This window comes from Glossina fuscipes, unplaced genomic scaffold (genome assembly GCF_014805625.2).
Source record: "Glossina fuscipes isolate IAEA_lab_2018 unplaced genomic scaffold, Yale_Gfus_2 109, whole genome shotgun sequence".
Lineage (NCBI taxonomy): Eukaryota > Metazoa > Arthropoda > Insecta > Diptera > Glossinidae > Glossina > Glossina fuscipes.
Genome location: NW_023998452.1, coordinates 875044 through 894063, shown reverse-complemented (window position 1 = coordinate 894063; position 19020 = coordinate 875044). Strand labels below are relative to the sequence as shown.

The following is a 19020-nucleotide window of genomic DNA, read 5'->3' as shown; positions in this document are numbered from 1 at the left end:
GAGATGGTTGATTTTGATGAAATTTGGTACACAGGTCTGTTTTGGCTTAAGAACAAGGGATGTTAGCAACGCATATTCGACCATTTCCCATATGATACCTTATTTTGGAAAGTCGTTGTGTGAATAATTGCATTAAGAAAAATGATGCAGACTATTGAATGGTGGGTCATGGCCCACCATAGTTCTCTTACTTCGTTTTTATTTTTGTGTTTGAAACTCCTGTAGCAATCACCAAATACTCGTGTAGTGTTGTAACTGCTCTTAATATTTTTAGTGTCACCGATAGATTTTTTAGTTGAAGTATTCTTTCTCTCTCTCTCTCTTTCTTCTTTCAAGCTGTCTGTTTAGAGCATTTTTTCAAATACCATTAACCAAAGTGTTTGTTCTATTTCTAAGACAAGGAACATTTGATTATTTTATCAATCAATCTGAAGCATTTGCGAATTTTCCTTCCAATTTCTCCAATAACCTTCCAGCACACTTTGTTGACCGAGGAAGTTCCTTTTCCCGCTAAAGATTTCTATTGAGGGTCATTTTTAAGGCGTTAAATAGCGAGTCACTTGAAAGTACTACTTCTCCTCCTTCATGCATCCTCTCCCAACATCTAGTTTTTTCTCCTATGAGAGGAGAAATTACGATTCGTGGCTCTGCAACAATGGGAATAAACACTTTTTAAATTTTGTGTATTTTCTTTTTGTTTCTTTTACGATCTCAACTATGATTTTGATTCGAAATCAAGGAATTGATAAATAAGAATTATTTCGCATTTTAATCTCGATGCGTGTAAATTTTAAAAGCTTTTGTTTCTTTTTTAAATGCACATTATTTTTACTGTAATTGACTTTAAACTCATAAATTTATTTAAGTCCGATTGCCATGACAGTCATCTCACTCCAGGGAGTAATACCAGAAGAAAAAAACAGAAATAAAAACGAGATTTTTCCTACTTGATAAAATACAAAAAAGTCTTTTTTTTTACGTTATTCTGCACACAGAGCCAAAGCTTCTTCGTTTACTGTTTCGCTTTCTTTTTTTTTTACAAAGAGTCTGTGATATAAAATAAAAAAACAAATTTTTGTGAATACTACATCTATGCATACACAAACACATTTATATGGCTAGTCTGTTCAAAAAGTAACGGGACTTATTTCACTGAAATTGCTTCTAAGTTTTTCCCGCTGAAACTTGAGCTCGTCAGTTAGACTTTTCTATAAGAAATTTCACAGTTTGCTACGGGGCTCCAGCAACACATCACATTGGCAAGCCTACAATGTGAGCACAAAACTATGGGACAAAATAGGCGATTTTAATTAATATTAATTAATAAATATATGGGAATAAAATTGTGTGCACGTTGCTATAGATTTGTCGCCGTATTTTCAATAATTGCTCTCAAAAGAAAACCCCTATATTTATCAGCCTCGGTCGCGCAGTTAACTTACCTCAAATTTTCAAACAATTGATTTCAAATTTCAAGCATCACTTCGTGAGGGCGTTCTCCAGTGAAAGGCATAGTTTTTTTTTCAGAAAATTTTAATTCCAAAAATTCTGTCGATTTTAGTAAACAGCCTCCTGAAAATCGATTATAAAATCCGTTGAAATAGTTCCGCTTGTGCCGCCAGAGAATGTTATTATGAGTTAAGATTTAAAGTCAGTTGGTTGAGAACATTGGTATGCTAATGCGCCGTTCATGATGGAAAATGTAGTTCTGAGAAAATTCCGAATAACAAACAGAATCGAGAGAAAAATCTTAAAAAAATCTTTAAGCCACGCAAAAAAAAGGTTAGATTACATTTTTCAATTGTTTGGAGAAGGATGTAGTGGTTGCATAACATTAGAGTATTGTGGCAACCATGCACAAGCCCTTTGAGTATAAAGACTATTGCGATATTCTTCTCAGGAATATATCAATCCATAGGCATGAGCAGTCAAGCAGATACGGATTGCGGCTACCAAGTCAGTGATCGCGGGCTCAAATCTGAAGTTCGGTCTTAGCTATCGTGAGTGCTCACTCAGAGACGGTATAACATTTATTTGCTTATTTATCGTTAAATAAACAGTAGTGGACATATTTTGTTCCGCCTTTCCTGTAATCTTGCTATTCCCATATCGAAGAAAGTGATTAAATCAATTACCTTACAATCGCCGGTGCCGAAGTGTCACAAGACTTCGTTTCAAGTTTCATACCGCATCTGCTCTTTACCAGCGATTTACGTCAGTTCGGAGTTTACGTCTTTCGGAGCAGCTTGAGTTTAGCTTATTAGTTTTTACAAGTAATCGCCAAAGCCCTGCAAAGTAAGTAAATGCCTCAGTCTGCCTGAGATGTAAAAGAGGGAGTGTTGATGATGCACAATCAATGGTTTATTACTTGTATTGTGACATATTAAACCTCTTGAGGGATTAAAGTTCCCCTCTTTACAACGAATTTATAGATTTTCTTGAGTAACTAGCAAATCTTTTTTCGAACTTTACAGATATTTTGAACGGAAAATCATGTGAAACGCATAACTTGAAGCAAAATCGCTGTTCAATGTTATTATGCGTTAGAGTATTCTAGGATTTCCAAATGATTATGATGCCTGAGAATATATATCAATAAAGAAGAAGAAAAACCCTTAGTAGGGGGATATGATCGTAATTCATTTAAGTACACAATTTTCTTTAAGAGTTTGTCTGGCCGCGTTTAACTGCGCGTATCAAGATAACAATGCCAAAGTCTTTTTTTTAAAAAAAGGGCATATTTTCCTTTTTTTCTTAATTATAGACTTAACACTTTAGAGATTTTAATGTCGAATTAAATATTTTCTCAATAAAGTCCCCGTATTAAGTTTGAAGAAACGTTACTCTGCCAATGGGCTCGTTAGAATTACCAACAGAAACTAGTTGTTCCTTTGCCCCCGAAATTTGTGATATCGATATTTTATGGGCTTTAGTTCGCCTTATATTCGACTTTAAATATTTCCTTTAAAAAATTTTCAAAACAAGTTCGACCAAGACACGAATTCTTTTTTTTTTCTAAATTGTGATGATTCAACATTTTGAAAATGTAATTTCGGGCTTGGAGTTCGATGCTGAATCCTTTCTTAGTAAAATCTTTGTATCTAGGAAAATTAGTCGGATCTGTCCAAGGGTTTACGGGAAGCTAGTAAAAAGCTATGAGGTAGCTATATACATACGGTTTCTAATTTTCTCAGTTGCCTATACAATGTTGCCAAACTGCATAAATATACGATTTGTATGGAATGTGTAAGATATATGCGACATAAACTATCGGTACCTTAAAATGTCGTTTTGTGACTTTACGTTTCCATTTAAGTACTTTTGAGGTTAAATTCGTACCACTGAATTGAAAGTTTGCGATAGTATAGGCTTTATCCAAGATTTCAAAGAAATCTACTTACATTTTATTTACAGCGTTTCTTCCGGTCTTGTTCTTTCGAATATTACGATTTAAATTTACTAAAACTCCTTTGTGTTAACTCTTTCTCCTAGGAATTGTTGTCAATCCTTTCGTGAGTGAGTGAATGTAAGACGTTTGTTGCAGTATGAAAAAGATTATGGGTTATACGATTGATATATCAAGGTAGAGTCTTCGTTCTATATTATAACCAGTTATTCCACGAAAGTTAGCGGTGATTGCTAACAATTCCGTGCTAAGTTGAATACAATTTCTTTCTTGTTATTGCCTTGTTCTGTATATTTTCTTGAGGTCTTGTTTCTAAAGTGAATAATTCAAGTAGGGCCTCGTCAAAGTAGTCTCATACTAACTTACTAAAATTGGCAATTCAGGTTAAGTGGAATTCTTTAATTTTGGTTACTTTTTTGACAGGAAACCTATAAATTTGTAAGTTTTTTTATAGCACACGATAGCAATGTACGTTACGGGGACTAAAACAGAGAAAATAGAAGAAAATCAGTAGTAAATGAAGACTACATTAAAATGAGAATAAGAAAAAAAGAAAAAAAAAAGCATGAACCAGTGGAAGCATTTGTTCATTTACACTGTTTATAGGAGATTGCTACTAAGAATAGTTTATATTTCAACAATAACTTTAACCGTTATTTAGAGAAATTTGTTTACAATTTTAGTTAAAGTATGAATTTTATAATTTAAAATTTTTTCTCTTTCTTTATATGCGCGTGTTTTCTCTCTCTCTCACTCTCTCTTGCCTTTTACGTATGTCAACAGCTGCTGTCCTTTTTTGCTAAAGCTCTGTAATAAACTCAATAAACTCATACACACATATGTTGTATATTTATTAATGAATTGTAATGTTTTAAGGGAACCGTTCATGCATACACATAGTTATAAACAGAGATTCACGCCTTTTAGCTATAAGTTGATTATTCAATAAATTTCAATTTACCGAATTTAGTTTAAATTGGAGTTAACTTTATTGCCACCGTGATATACGCACGCACGTACGCATTGACACCATGTGTACTTAATTCCTATTCATGGGATAGCGGTTTGTTTGTTCATTCATTCATTCATTTCATATAATTCAATTCACTGTAATTTGAAGGATTTGCATAATTTTTTGATGCTGTACTAGCCGGCGTTGTTGTCGTTGTTGTTACTGTGTTTTTATTGCTACCGCCCCTCAAAAGCTAATTTGTTTTAGTTGCACGATTTTGCAAAACGCTATAGAGATAGTGTTCGTAACGAATTTTACTTTATCAAAATAATAAAACAATAACAACAACAACAAAAAAAAAAAATAAAAACTCATTTATTCTACGATTTTGATGTTGATTTGGATTTTCATATATACTTTATCTTTCATACAGGACTGGGCATTACGCAGTGAAGAGCAAAGTTTACTTATTGAACGTATTTTAGTATTGATACGTAATGTTCTACAAGTGCCCTCTAATCCGGAAGCTGAATGCCGTACCGATAACGACGCCAGTTTGCATGATCAAGTTATTTGGGCTCTTCATCAATCTGGTATTTTGGATATGATATTATATATAATATCATCAGCCGATGAACATCAATTTCATTTGCATTGCCTGGAAATATTATGTCTACTCTATCGTGAACAGGTAAGACATTCTTATATAATTAATGTTGAATAGTTTTGATCATTTTCCCATAAATTTTTATATCAGTCAATAAAAATGCACACAGCGCCGAATCATCATTCATGAATTTTGCTCTTAATTTTATTTCTTTAATATGGTAATAATGTAGTATTGTTTGCACGAGTAGCTGAGTAGGAGAGAATCGCAACACAGATTATTAGTCAGTATTCGCGAGTTCAAATCTAAATGCGGTAGATTTTACTTTGGTCGCTGTTACAATGAGTGCATAACAGATTGCCACATACCCATTAGGCAGCCACTTCCCTATCTCTTTCTTTTCGGGCACTTCCTGACGTCAGTCACCCTACTACACGAACAAGAGATTCCCTGACTGACTGGTTGTATAATAACAAGGGAGAAAATTATAGTCCGGCAAGGGCGGCCATTGAATAGAAAAATTGAACGAATCCTTGGAAATTTAAAAAAAAAAACCAACTGAAGGTGTAACTGTTGAAACGATGAGGAAAAAGAATGTTCGAAAGGTGAACACAAGGCTTCCTCTCTATACAAACAGCTTAGAAATTATGCACAGTGTTAGCAAAGAAGTTAAGTGTACTCTCTCTCAAGTAAATAAATTTTTTAACAAAGATTTTGCATCTCTATTTTTCAAAATATATGTGGCTTATCTGCTTCTATGGTCAAATATAATGGGAGTAAGCAGGGGGAACACCTTCCACACCTGATAGCCTGGTATAAGGTTTTTTCCAGGGTCGAAAATGTTACTATTGAAGGCCAAAGAAATATTCCGGTAACTGACTATATCAGAAAGCATTGTGAGTACGTACAGTTTAAATTGATGAAAATTTCTTAAAGATATTTAGAGAACATGACGGACGAGAGGACAAAGGTTAAAAAAAAAATTATTAGAAGAAAAATATTTCAAAATTACGATTGGGAAGAATTTCCTATCCTAAAAAGGAATATGACAAAGGAGTATTTTATTGTTGGAACATACAAGAATGTGTTTTCTAAAATATACAGTGATTCTACCAAGTCTTGGCCTTTTTTAAACCTGATACAATTTCAAAGCTTAGACGATAGAAAAGACATATGCAACAGCATAGTCGAAATATATATCCATATTTTAATCTGCGAATCTAAAAGACAAAACGTCATTTATTTCAGTTGTGTAGAGGGTGATCAATTGTTTTATAAGAATAGTCCGAAGTGTAAAAGCAAGCTCAAAAATGCTCTCACTGAATGTAATCTAATTGTAATACACATTCAAATCATTTTACTTTGGCTTTCAAAAATGTACTAGAAAGACTAACAGACTACAAAAGTTGATGGACTTTATTGATATATTAGAAAATATATGTCTACATTGTGGAGGCGTACGTAACGACGGCAATGTTAAATGTGAAGATTACGGAGGATCCATAAACAACAGCTACCGTAGTTATCAGTATAATAATTTCTATGAAATACGGTGCCTTTTATGCCAAAGCCATGGGAACACATGAAAGTAAGTTCGTTTGTTCGATCTGATTTGTTCCGCAAATGTAACCATTCACACTACGATGTTTGTCGAGCGGACGGCTATTTGCAATCGCATGTCGTATGTGAATGTAAACATGCAAAGGATTTTGAAAAATTCGGCGCAAGCCGAATATAGCTTTGTCTTCCTTTTGTTTTCCCTTTTTTGTAGAGATGAGTTCAATTTTCAATATTTACAAAACCTTACTTAATTTCTTAAAACTTTGAAAAAATGATGTTTTGAAAGTATCTTAGTTTAAAAAAAAGTATAATATTTATGTATACGGTTGAGAAACTGAGAATGATGATGAATAATTAAAAAAATGTATTGCATAAAAATATATAAGAAAATCAAGCAAATAATGTAAATAATGACTATTTAAATCAGATGAGGGAAATTTGTGTAAATAGTGTAAATAAATTTTGTATAAATATGATAAATAAACATGATGTAGAAAAACTCATGTAAGCAATGGAAATATTATTCAAATTTCTAAAACGATTATTATTATATGCCTAAACTATAGCTTTTGTTATGAATATTTATGAAATATAATATTTGTTTCGTGTATACATTTTAGGTACTGCTTTGATTCATGTTTTCACAAAGTAAACTATATATATATATATATGTATATATATGTACATACACACGAAATAACTGCCAAAAAATTTGTTGTTTCTTGTTAAAGGAGTAATGCTTGCACATGGTTAATAAGAATAAACGAATTCAAATCTGTTAAAAAAGAAACTAAATTCATTCCTAAGTAACATTAAAGAAATTAACTTACTTAAAAATGTATGCATTTGGTATGTTTCTAAAGAAGTGATCCTTAAAAATACTAGAGGATGCCTATAAAATTTTGAGTTAGTCTCTCTGTATATGCCATATTTAAAAAAATTTTTATATTCATAATTTGCTAAGAGGTTATAAAATTTGGAAATCTAAATTTTTTAAGCATACATGAATTTATTTATCTATTGTAAAGCTTCATGGGGTAAGTTTGGAATCTTCAGCATCAAATAAATGACGTGACCATCCCGTTGTCTTGCAAATGTTTGATATTATTGAGCCTAAAACAATTATACTATAAATACAGTGAACAAATAAGTAGATATAGAATAAAGAGCTTTTGTTTTTTAGTAACAAAAAAAAGAAAAAATTAAAAATCTTTTTCTTAATAATTCCAAATTTTTTGTTATATATGTATTTATATATATTTGACATTTTCTTATGTCGAGTGTGGCATCTTTTGCACGTGTTGTGTTCCCTGAACTGTATGAATGCAATGTATGTATTCTCCCTCTCCCTCTCCCTCCCTCTCTCGCTCTCGTTCTTTTTACTTACATACTTAATAGATGTTGACGTATATACATATATATGTATATATACATACCACGAAAAAAACACCAAAGCATTTTGATCTTTGCCAGAGGAATAGAACGTGTCATCATTTACAGACATAAACGATTTTGAATCCGTTAAATAAGAAGTTAAACTTGTTTTCGTCTGTTGACGTTAATATGATACATGTTATTATGTTAAGTATATAATTTTCACAAATTTATTAAAAATAGTCCCTAAAAGAAAAGTTGTCATTTTTTACCCATTTTCATATCGATTCACGTGAATTTAGGTGACCTTTTCCAGTTTGGCCGCGCTAGAGTCCGAACTTTGGTTGTTATCCCGTACTCGCTTTTCGCTAACATACCACATTTAAAAAATTGGTAAAATTAGCACCCGAAAAAAAGTTTGCATATTTTTTGGCCATTTTTTCATATAGCCTCATGAGGTGTCCACAAAAATATTTTACGTGTTTTAATTTGGGCGGAGCATGGATTCAAATTCAACGGTATCTTAATTTTAAATATTTAACAAACTTTTACAGACCACAGTTAAGGGATATGGTTGATGTGTTTGCTGGTTAAATTCGAATTTATGTTCACACTCTTTCTTAGGTCTTTCAGGAATATAAAAGTTTACATTTTCTGAGGATCCTTATATGGGGTGGTATTCAAGAAACAGAGCTGCGTAGTCCAAATTCAGTAAGGCTGACTTCTTCGTCAATTTACTATTATGAACCAATTTTCAATATGAAATATTGGAAATTATACGTTTTTACCGTATAAAGGTTTAGTTTTCGTAGGGACCGTTGCATGAAAGAGGGTTCAAAATATTGCTACAGCCGAACCGAAATTTCTCATACCAATTTAAACTATCGAAGCACTATTACTCAGTGAGTTTTGACGAAAATTTTTGAAAATTTGTTTTCCAAATATACATGGGGAAGTCGAAAAAGTGGATCAATCCGATCTTATGTACTATTTTTCACCAAAATATCTCAAAAATTGTGGCCTGTAGGTTGAGCACAAAAATACAGGAGCAGTAATGGACGGACAGACAAGGTCAGAATCATCTTCGAAGAATCCGCATAATAAGGGTGGGTCTATTTTAAAACGCTCTGGGGTACATCTGCACAAACTTCATATATCCATGGGTGGTGCAGGATATGTAAGGTTTTCAAAAGGTGTTATTTTAAAGACTTATTTTTTAAAACGGTGTTGACTGATCTTTTTTTTGTTTCTGAAGATGATATTATGCATGTGGATAGTGCTTTGTTTCCGCAAGTCGGTACCACCTGCCATACAGTTTCATTACGCATAAACTATAGTACATAAAAGTACGAAAATTTGAAAGCATATTCTATTAGCAATACTGTAGTACCGGTGCAGCGATTGGAAAAATTTACCACTCGTGCCCTTTATTATAGTGTATCAAAATGTAATTTTTTTTCCATACTTTTATAACGCGCAGAATGTACTTAAGCATGTTCGTGTGTAAGTCAGTCCATCCATCCGTCTGCCAAACTGTGTAGTATCTGTGATAAACCTTTTCTCGTTAGCGAAAATGAAGATATAGCCTACAGATTTTCAAAAGGACTTGAAAGTGACGTACACTTTCCAAAGGACACGCCTGCAACGCCGATATGCCTGTACGACAAAAGCTTTTATTTTGAAAATAGAAAAAATCAGCCGCTCTCCCTCAATGTTATAGAACGTGAAAAATTAATTTTTTTTTCCTTCTAGTCTTCTTCTAGGATAATGTTGATGGGTATAAAAGATTCGGTCCTGATCGAATATCATTTCTTTGGTTGTTTAAATTGACGGTTGTTTTGGTACAACTTTATTACTATTTTTTTTTTAGAGCCACGTTAACGAGAAAGTCTACATCAACGTTCTGGCAATGAAGCAAACGCAAGTAGAGTTGCCATTAGCGAAAGTAGGCATAAAAGTTGTTGACATATACCGAAAAAATCTTTTCTCTTGCGGAAAACTTTAGGCCATTCTATGCCATAGATTACAATTTTGTGAACTTGATCTACTGAAAAGTTTAATGTTCTTTTCTCTAGTAGAAATCATATTCTGGAATATGAGTCATTGAGTTGTTAATTACGCCTATGATGCCCACACGGTGAGAGAAACTTTAGGATGCTTCACAAGCGATGGTTCTGATCCCGAGTTCGTTTCGGCAAAAATAGCTTTCTAGATGTAACTTGGAAATTATAGTAAAGATGTTCGTAAACGAATCGCGCCTCGCATAGTTTGCAACAGTTTTTACATCATCTAATGTGGTGTCCAACGTGGTCCGTTTCGTATAATATTGCACGCAATAGAGAAATTTGAATATTCAATTTAACAAAATAATCGCAACTGAACGAGGTCTACATAATTTTGAACATATTTTAGCCGCTTAATATTCAAAATTCGGGCGAAGATAAATCGTTTCGTTATACTTTTTATTTCTATCATAGCTCATTGTACAACATTAGCTAACTACAATATTATCAGGTTTTCTTATATACAATTTTAAGCTTAAGATTTACTTGTTGGCGCGAATTTTGTAATTGACATCAATTTACTTTTAATAGACAGCGGAAAATTTAGCGGAAGCGTCAATGCAACGTAGTCTCAGTGAAAAGCAACGTGATGAGCAAGAATTGATGGCAGCACGACGTCGTGAGAAGCAACGTTTGACTGCAAAACTTCCACCGGTACGTCATTCGCGTTTCGGTGGCACGTATGTTATACGTAATCTGAAATCTGTCTCGGATCGTGATATTATATGCCATCAACCCTTAGAACGTGTGGTGTCGATTGATTTTGATCGAGAAAAACAGCAACAGAAACGTTCACATCGACACGTACACGAAGAAGCCCAGGTGACACGACGCAGTGCCTTCTCCGTGCGGTAAGTACAATATTGTGGTTTCTAATGAAAATTGTGTGGCATGAGATGTGTAAAGCTATGAAGGATATATCTGGTAAATGTTACTGCAGTTTATATGCTATTAAAATTCCTACTCACTGCAGCTATTGTAAGACATTAGTAGTCACGTTTTGAATTTTGGCTTTCATGTCTGGCTTGGCAATGTGTTTGTGTGCACTGGATGCATGTTAGCCTTTCTCATATAAGTTTGCAATAAATTGTGTAAGGGAAGGTCACACACCTCAAAGTAATAAATACAGATATTAAGTAGACAGATATTGATTTATAAGTGCTAGAAAGGCGTACGCTAATCGATATTGATAATAGGTAAATCAATAAATGACATCTCTCGAAGTTTGCTTTCTAAACAGCTGAATGTATTTCTTTTAAAACGTGTTTAATGTAATAATTCTTTGCGTTTGTGAATTTTACTATAAGCTTAGGTTACTTCCCAAGGTCTAGCGACCAAATCCTTCATCATAGGCATTGTCGTCACTTGCATTAAATTTGTAATCGATGCTGTTGGTATGAAATTGATGCTCGTGCTAAGCATACTGTGCTTACTCTTCATACATATCGATTAAACTTTCGTCTATTATGTTATGCTGCTTCTACAGTATTTGTCATCACCACCATCATCGTCATCATCACCATCATGTACACACCGGCTTGCATATTTAAAGCACAGCACACTATTCGAAACCAATGAACAATTACAACAGGTAGGGAAAATGACTTGCGGTTTATAGACACCTGTCGTCAAAAATATTGACAAACGTGTCTTGGTTTCTTGATTTCAACTCAAAATTTTAATAGCAACAGGAGTAGAATAGAAATTTCTCAGATTAGTAAACGAAAAAAAAAAAAAAATTGGAAAATGTACTGAATGCAAAAGAAAACCATGGAAGACCTCAGTGTTCATAGTTTTGTAGCTACGAATTACACCGGACTATTACGCAGTCGTATGATGCATGCTTTAAGGATGAGTGAAATCTCTTTGCATACGGACGTGCAAGTCGCATGCTGGGGGTTATAGCTCGTAATGAACTAGTGAAGTTAGATAAAAACGAAGTAACAATATCTCGGGAAAAAAACAATTTGAAGAATTAACTAAATTTTCTGTTCTCTGCTTACTTACGTTCATTTCTCCTAAAGAGTAAATGAAAATAGCAATCGAATCCAAAATAACTCCGTTTATTTAATGATTTATGTGCGATAATAATTAAAACTTTTTACACTTTGCCGGCGTAAGTTCTTTTAAATGCGGAAAGAAGCCCCTGTAAATTTTTCAGAAATTTGAAATTCAGTACTTAAAAAAATTTTCTCTTCAAGCTTTGAGGACTTTTCCACAAGATACGAAAAAACGGCCATTGTTAAGTGAGTTCCTGCCGGAAAACTGCAGTCCAACGCCCTGCTTGTTAATTTGTAAGATCTCTCATCTGTTGACAAATGTTCTTGGAAAGTTCATATTCATTTAAAAGTAGGGCGACTCAACTAATATAAGGCTCGAGATGAAAACTGTGAATGCTTCTCATAATAACATGCTAAAGCTTAACCGAGTAAATGAGAAGCGCGTCTTTTAACCCGATGTTCGCGGGTTCAAATCTCAGTGCAATTTGCTCATACTCGATCGAAGCTACACTGTGTGCTTAGTCGGTAGAGGCATAATACTTAGCAACTGAGCACATAGCCACTAGGCCGCGGTCTCTCCCTATCCTTTTTTCTTTTCTCTTTCCTTGCTTCTTTCTGACCGTCACCGTGTTACCCATAAAATCCATCGTTCATATTAAGAAAAGCAATTGAAAATATTGTAGTGGGACTAGGTTAGACTATGAAATACCCTACAACCCATTGTTTAACACAAATTTTATTGTTTCCATGGAACACAAAGATTATACCCCGTTTTTATATGCGCTTACTCTTATGGAATTGCGGTATGAAAATTAGATTTACAAATAGAGGCTTACTTTCCTTAAGTATGGCTCTGCCAAAGTGTTTTAACACTTGTGATACGTATTCAAAATATATCCAAATCCAATAGTGTCAAACTACTATTGTGTAGCAAAATATTACAACATAGGCTTTTCTGTCTTAAAAAATAAAAATTTTCGTAAAAATGTTTATAGGTTCAAAAACTTGATCTAGATGGTCCAAATTTGGTACAATTAATTTTGTTATCTTAAGTTACTATTGTGATCTGATTTTTATCATGAAGCATTGACAATTTAGACTTTTTTGTCATATGATCTTTAGTCTTCGTTGTATGAGAAAGGGTTCAAAAATTTCCCTGCCAATTGAGAATGCCGAAAATTTATTACTTATAGCCACGTTTGTCGAGAAATTTTAAAAATATCAATTTTTTTCTTATAGCGACTTCTTAAAATAAGACGTTACGTAGAGAGTGGTCCAAACCATTTTCAATAGCTTTTATCTTTGGATCAAACCTCATCGATGTACCGAATTCCATTAAAATATGTCAAAAATTACGATCTGCAGCTTAAACACAAATTTACGTGGACAGACTTCAAACGGACAGCCGGCCAAAAAGCTTAGCACAGTAAAAGATGAGCTTATCTTCACATGCCCACATAGACTTAATATACTCTTTACCGCTAGTCGTTTTGGGTAACAAGTACGTGGAGCTTTTTTCGATAATCTAGTTTATTAACAAAACTTTTTCATTAAATTGTTCGCTAATCAGAGACAATTTAATATTTTAAAGATTTTGAGCGTATTTCGCCGGCCACAAATGTGCATATCAAGTGACTTCGTTTTTTGTTCAAATTTTGACCTAACACCACTGCTTGTCGCATAGCTCTTTCGTTTAAAGGCGCCCTGCGAGCGTGTCTTTAGTACAGCTGCGTTGATTATGTTTCTAAAAAACATTTTTTTTTCTTAATACGCTACTGACAATATACGCTCAGTCCCTCCGTATGTTGTCCTTTGTAGTTTCTTCCATCTCAAAGAGAATTGTCAATAAAACGCTTTTCTTTAGTCTGTTACAATGACTTATGCCCTTAAAATACTCTTCAAAGTTTTACATCCATCATCGAAGAACATTGCACAGACATTTTGTTTTTGTCAAATTTATTTTAAAGCTACTCAAGATAGGATATAGGCAAAATGCGCATTTAGGAGAGTTGATTTGATAGTTTATAATGAACCCAATATTGACATGAAACTATAGATATCATTCAGATATTTCTAAAGGACTCTAAAGGTATTCAATAGCTAAGGTGAAAAGTAAAGGTTCTAGAGAAATAATTCGGGACGCAGTGAAGTTTATCTCTTCAAGTAATGACGGCGAATCGATAGTGCTATTTAGTAACTTCATTAAGAAGAAAACTCTAAGATTAAATGTACTTTTTTCAAATGACGGTAAGGCTAACAAAAGCAGTTTATTTTCTTAACGAAACAAGGAGATAGACAGATGCCAGCACAAACTCCTACGATCAAATAACGCGAATGTCTAAATGGGTTCCTTGAGGGGAACCTGAATTGGGAATTGATCAGAGGTGATGGAATTATTCAGAACCTTAAACGATCTATTATGGAGAGAAGAGCTTATCCATTTCAACAAATATAGAGGTCATCCGGAAGCCTGCAGATTAAAGTTCAATAATTTATGGCTAACTATGTCAAACGCTTTACTAAAATCAATAAAGGCCTTCAAAACATTGCAAATAAGGGATTCGCGAGGGTTCATCTTCCTTATCGAAATCCTTCCATGCTGAAATGGACGAATATAGGACACTCAATTTGGCGATGCCTCTATAGTTCTCGACTAGAGTTCTGCTTTAACCTTTGTGAATTGGAATAAAGAAGCTGCTCTTCCAATACAAAGGCAAAATACCCGCTTTCAATGGTAGGTTAAAAATCGTTGAGATAATATGTAACAAAAACATAATTCCTCAGAGCATAACTTGAGTACACATGATGGAATGCCATCAGGCCCAGGCGCAGAACTACATTTAAATAACCTTAAACCTTGTAACACGTCTCTATCTGAAATCAGTAAATAGGGAATCGAGATCACGTCTGTGATTTGATATGGGTAATTACTATTTAAACTGGAAACTAGTATAGAGAAACTTCGTCCGAAGTATTCAGCAAGAGATTCGAGGTTTCAATATCACCAGAGGATTCAAAACTATTAAAAGAGATGCAGAAGAAATATTCTTCTTTTAGAGTTGACAGATTTATAAAAGTATTTAGAAATACTGCTACGCGCTAAGAAGTGAGCGAGGATTATACCCTACCAAGGTAATTGCGATAACTTTGATGGTTGAGGTACGCTGATCCATTTTTCATGAATTTTTTCAAAAGTTCGTTTCCCTTATTTTTATCATATCTAATTACTTTATTAAACTACGGCGGGCAAGTAGTTCGAAGCGGCGGTTGTCTGATCAAAACGGATGCAGAAATAGCTAGCTTTAATGTATTATAGAACGAGGACATTAGTGTTTGCATATCCCCAGCCGGAAAAAATAACGCATTGTTTGAGAGATGAGATGTAAGCAGTGCAATATTGATTTTATTAATATCATACTTGTATACTTGCATGCTCGTAAATAAACATGAAAGGATGATTAGAAATAAATTTTGAATAAAACAAGGACGTAAGCCTTGGGCCAAAAAAAAAATTAAAATCGCATATAAGTAACTGTACAAAGATCAAAAAGTAAGAATAAATTTCAAAAAAATTCATAATATATGTACATATATGTTGTATAAACTCAAAGAAAGAAAAGCAAATAAACAAATTTTGCTTAAATTCTGGTACGCTTGATAATGTGACCCTCATCAGAAGTAAGAAAACGGCGACGACGTTTATCGGAACCGACCGTATCTCTAATAGGTCTGGGCGTAAAATATTTTGTATTGCGTGGTGTACTTATCGTTGTGATGACCGACGCGATTCGCAAAGATTCAATAGCGGACGGTTGTTCCGTGGTACTACTCTCTTCGCTGTGATTCTCATCCTTATTCATCTCTACTGTCAGCTTTGCATTAAATTTTTTCTTTTGATGTTCCTTCTCTTCATCCTTTTTATCCAAAAGAGTCTGCTGATGTTTTAATTGGCGCTTTAAATCATCAATTTGACGTTCACGACGTTTTACCTTATTGTTAAGATAGTCTATGGAACTTTCGTGTAAACGTATCTTGCTCTCCAAAGCACCCAAACGATGCAGCTCTTTTTGATAGGAAGTGTGCAGTGACTTCAATTCACAGTTTAACGATGAATTTTCGCTTAAAATTTCCATTAAATATAGTTGTAGACGATCGAACTTCGACTCCAAATCAATGCGCAGTGCTTTCTTCCTTTCTATACGTCGTTGTAAATATTGCGTTAGTTCTTGTGTAGATGATTCAGCTTGAGCTTGGGTACCGATCTTGTACTCCGGAAAACTAGGGCCAAGTAGACAGTCTAAGCGTACATCGGCATCGAAATTTTTCTCGTCAGCATTATGTAATTTATTCAAATTGCTGACGGCAATTTTGCTTATTTTATTGGCCTTGCCACCACGCGGAGTCAAGCCAAGGATGTTTTTAATTGGTGTTGCTCTTACTATTTGTACCTCCTGTGCCATTTCAGCAAATCTCATAACTTGAGCATTCTCATCGTAATCCTCTGCCCTGGGATTTATGCACACAATCATCGAGACTTGACCTTCTCCATCGAAATAATTTTTAAAAAGATGAGTTATCTTTGAGTCCCGATATGGTATCACTTTTGGAGCTGCATTTGTCTGCTGTTGATTCTCACGCAGATATGCCAAACAAGTACGCAACGTCATTAACGATTTGTTTATGTTGCCCGCCTCTCTTAAACGCAAACCAGTATTTTTTGTGCGTGAAGAACGTTCGCTGCCTGCTAAATCTACGAGAGACAATTGGCTAATTGTAATAGTCCTTGTATCCGGCGAAACGAGCTCCTCTTGCGAATTGGCAGGAGCCTGCGCTAGGCGTATGGTAAATACTGAGTGACTACGACTAGATTCCGCATTTAGAATCGTATGACCCATACGTTTACGTTTTTGTCCAGTTTGAAAAACCTCAATTGCTTCTTCAGCAGATTTAATTTCAATTTCTCTTACGCCATGTACGAACATATTGTGATTGGCATCCTCTCTTATAATTCTACTTTGCAAGCTTTTTTGGATGTTTTCTTCCTCTAGCAAATCATAAACACTGTTATTGTACACTTCTATATATGTGATAAATACCGCATAGACGTTGTCCTTGTTTTTTCCTTGCAAGAGCGTCAAACCGCAAGTGTCCTGAGGATCTGCATCTTCTCTCTCTAAGCCTTGTTTAAAGTATTCATTATTTTCTATATGTCGCTCTAAACGGGCGTCAGTTTCAAACTGAATTTCGAAATTATTTAAATGATCCGACTTGAATATAAACTTTTTGGCTTGATAACCTGAGATAGTGCGAAACAAAGTATCCAAACAACGTGGCATAATGCCTCGATGGTTCGCGTCTCCTGTCATTGTATAAGTTTTACCACTGCCCGTTACTCCGTAGGTGAAAAGTAAACCGTTATGACCTCTTATTAAATTTTCCACCATTGGTTGGGCTACGGTGGAGAAAATATCCTGTTGCGATGCTTGCGATTCAAATACATGCCTAAACACATATTGGGTTTCTTTTTGGGCTGCTTGTTTATTATCCAAGACTTGGAAAGGTGTTTCTAAAATAATTTTGGCAGAGTTTAACACACGAACACAGCATAGATCGCCATCGGAAGGCAGTGACTTAATACGACAAAATACGTGTAACGGTTCCTTCGTTTGGATGAGAACGTTACTTACTTTCTCCGTTTGCTTCGAAGAAGGCAATGGCCGTGTTCGTAATTCCCTTTGCTGCAACATCTTTGTTACCTTCATGGGAGTGCTGGTCGTCGATTTCATCACAAATTGATGGTATTATTAACGTTCTTGTTGTGTGTTTTGTATACTGGAACTCAAATTGTTGATAGTATTTGTAGAAAAATATAATTATTTCTTTTTCTACAAATTTGCTTATGCTGTGATATATTATGTATTTATTAATAAAAGGCCAATAAATGAATGAAAATAAAATTTTCAATAGAATGACAATTCCCGACATACAAATTGAAAACGTTATAGATTAAAACCGAACAAAAACATACAGTTTATGGATAATGGATAAATAGTACTGAATGTAAAGTTTTTAGGAACTCATGATTCATTTATATAAAATCTGGCCCCATCCATCAATGATGTCAATCCGATGAAAGAAGAAGATTATTTAAAATTGTATTCCAAATAATATTTATTGATTATTCATCTGCGCGGGAACTAACAAAGTTTATAAAAATTCTTCTCAAGACAAAAATGTAATGCGTAAAATTTTCATCTTTAATTCGCTCTTCCTTACTTTACGAGTATGAAAAAATGACTTCCTTTTTGTAAAGAAATGTGCAAAAAAATAACGATAAGATTGTAGAAAAAAATCACGGATGTATTTAACGAAAGCTGAATTAAAAGTAATGAAAAGAAAAGAGCAAAGAAAGCCCTTCACTCACTTACTTCTATTTCATAGCATTTTCTTTTATCTCTTCTATCTAAGATTGGAAGTGAGAAGATTGGAGAGTATACCTCTTGTAGAATTGAAGTTCCTCAAGGCTACTTTTTTCTAGAATTCCTTGAATGTAATAGCGGAGTACGAATTTCCAGAAATATACGGTATATACGGCAGATTTAGACCGTACTTGAGCCAAGTTACGGTGAATTAAATCCGTGACAATGTGCAAGAGTTTTAAACAAATCAATTCATGACAAGCAGCCGATATTGCGTTATATTCAGTTGTTCTTGTACAGTATGATGTATTCTTTCGTCTCAGAAATTAGCATTAAGTACATATATCCTGTTTTAGATGCATCAGCCCAGTCCTCGTCAGTTTTTTTTTTTTTAATGGAATGTAAGGAGCTTTCTTCATTCGTTGCATTTTTGCTTCACGTTCAGGATTTATAGCAAATGTTATTGTGTCTAACATATATCTTAGTTGATCCATCCATTATTTCTGGCTATCTCTATCAATTATAATTTTCATTCCCAGAATGACATCCACAGTTTGTATATCTTTTATTTTGAATTTTACTTTTTTTGAAAATTTTTTAAAGAGTTATTTTTCTCACTGTTGATTGTGAATATCAAAA

At 34.1% G+C, this 19020-nt stretch overlaps 2 protein-coding genes across 2 annotated transcripts in view; one reads left to right on the top strand and one right to left on the bottom strand.

The window, feature by feature from the left end:
* Positions 1 to 4749: 4749 nt before the first annotated feature.
* The window catches only part of LOC119638707 (protein timeless homolog), a 244359-nt gene continuing 230088 nt past the window's right edge, over positions 4750 to 19020 (top strand). The window contains exons 1-2 of the mRNA XM_038035651.1: positions 4750 to 5049; positions 10494 to 10813. Coding sequence (XP_037891579.1) covers positions 4750 to 5049; positions 10494 to 10813 — 620 coding nt within the window. The remainder of the gene's footprint in view (positions 5050 to 10493; positions 10814 to 19020) is intronic.
* LOC119638764 (kinesin-like protein KIF23) lies at positions 15601 to 17748 on the bottom strand. Its single transcript, XM_038035755.1, has one exon. The coding sequence runs from the start codon at positions 17746 to 17748 to the stop codon at positions 15601 to 15603; it is 2148 nt and encodes a 715-aa protein (XP_037891683.1).

Bases quoted from the DNA above. Each gene is read 5' to 3' on its own strand.
- LOC119638764 (XM_038035755.1), bottom strand. From the start codon at position 17,748: ATGAAATCGACGACCAGCACTCCCATGAAGGTAACAAAGATGTTGCAG.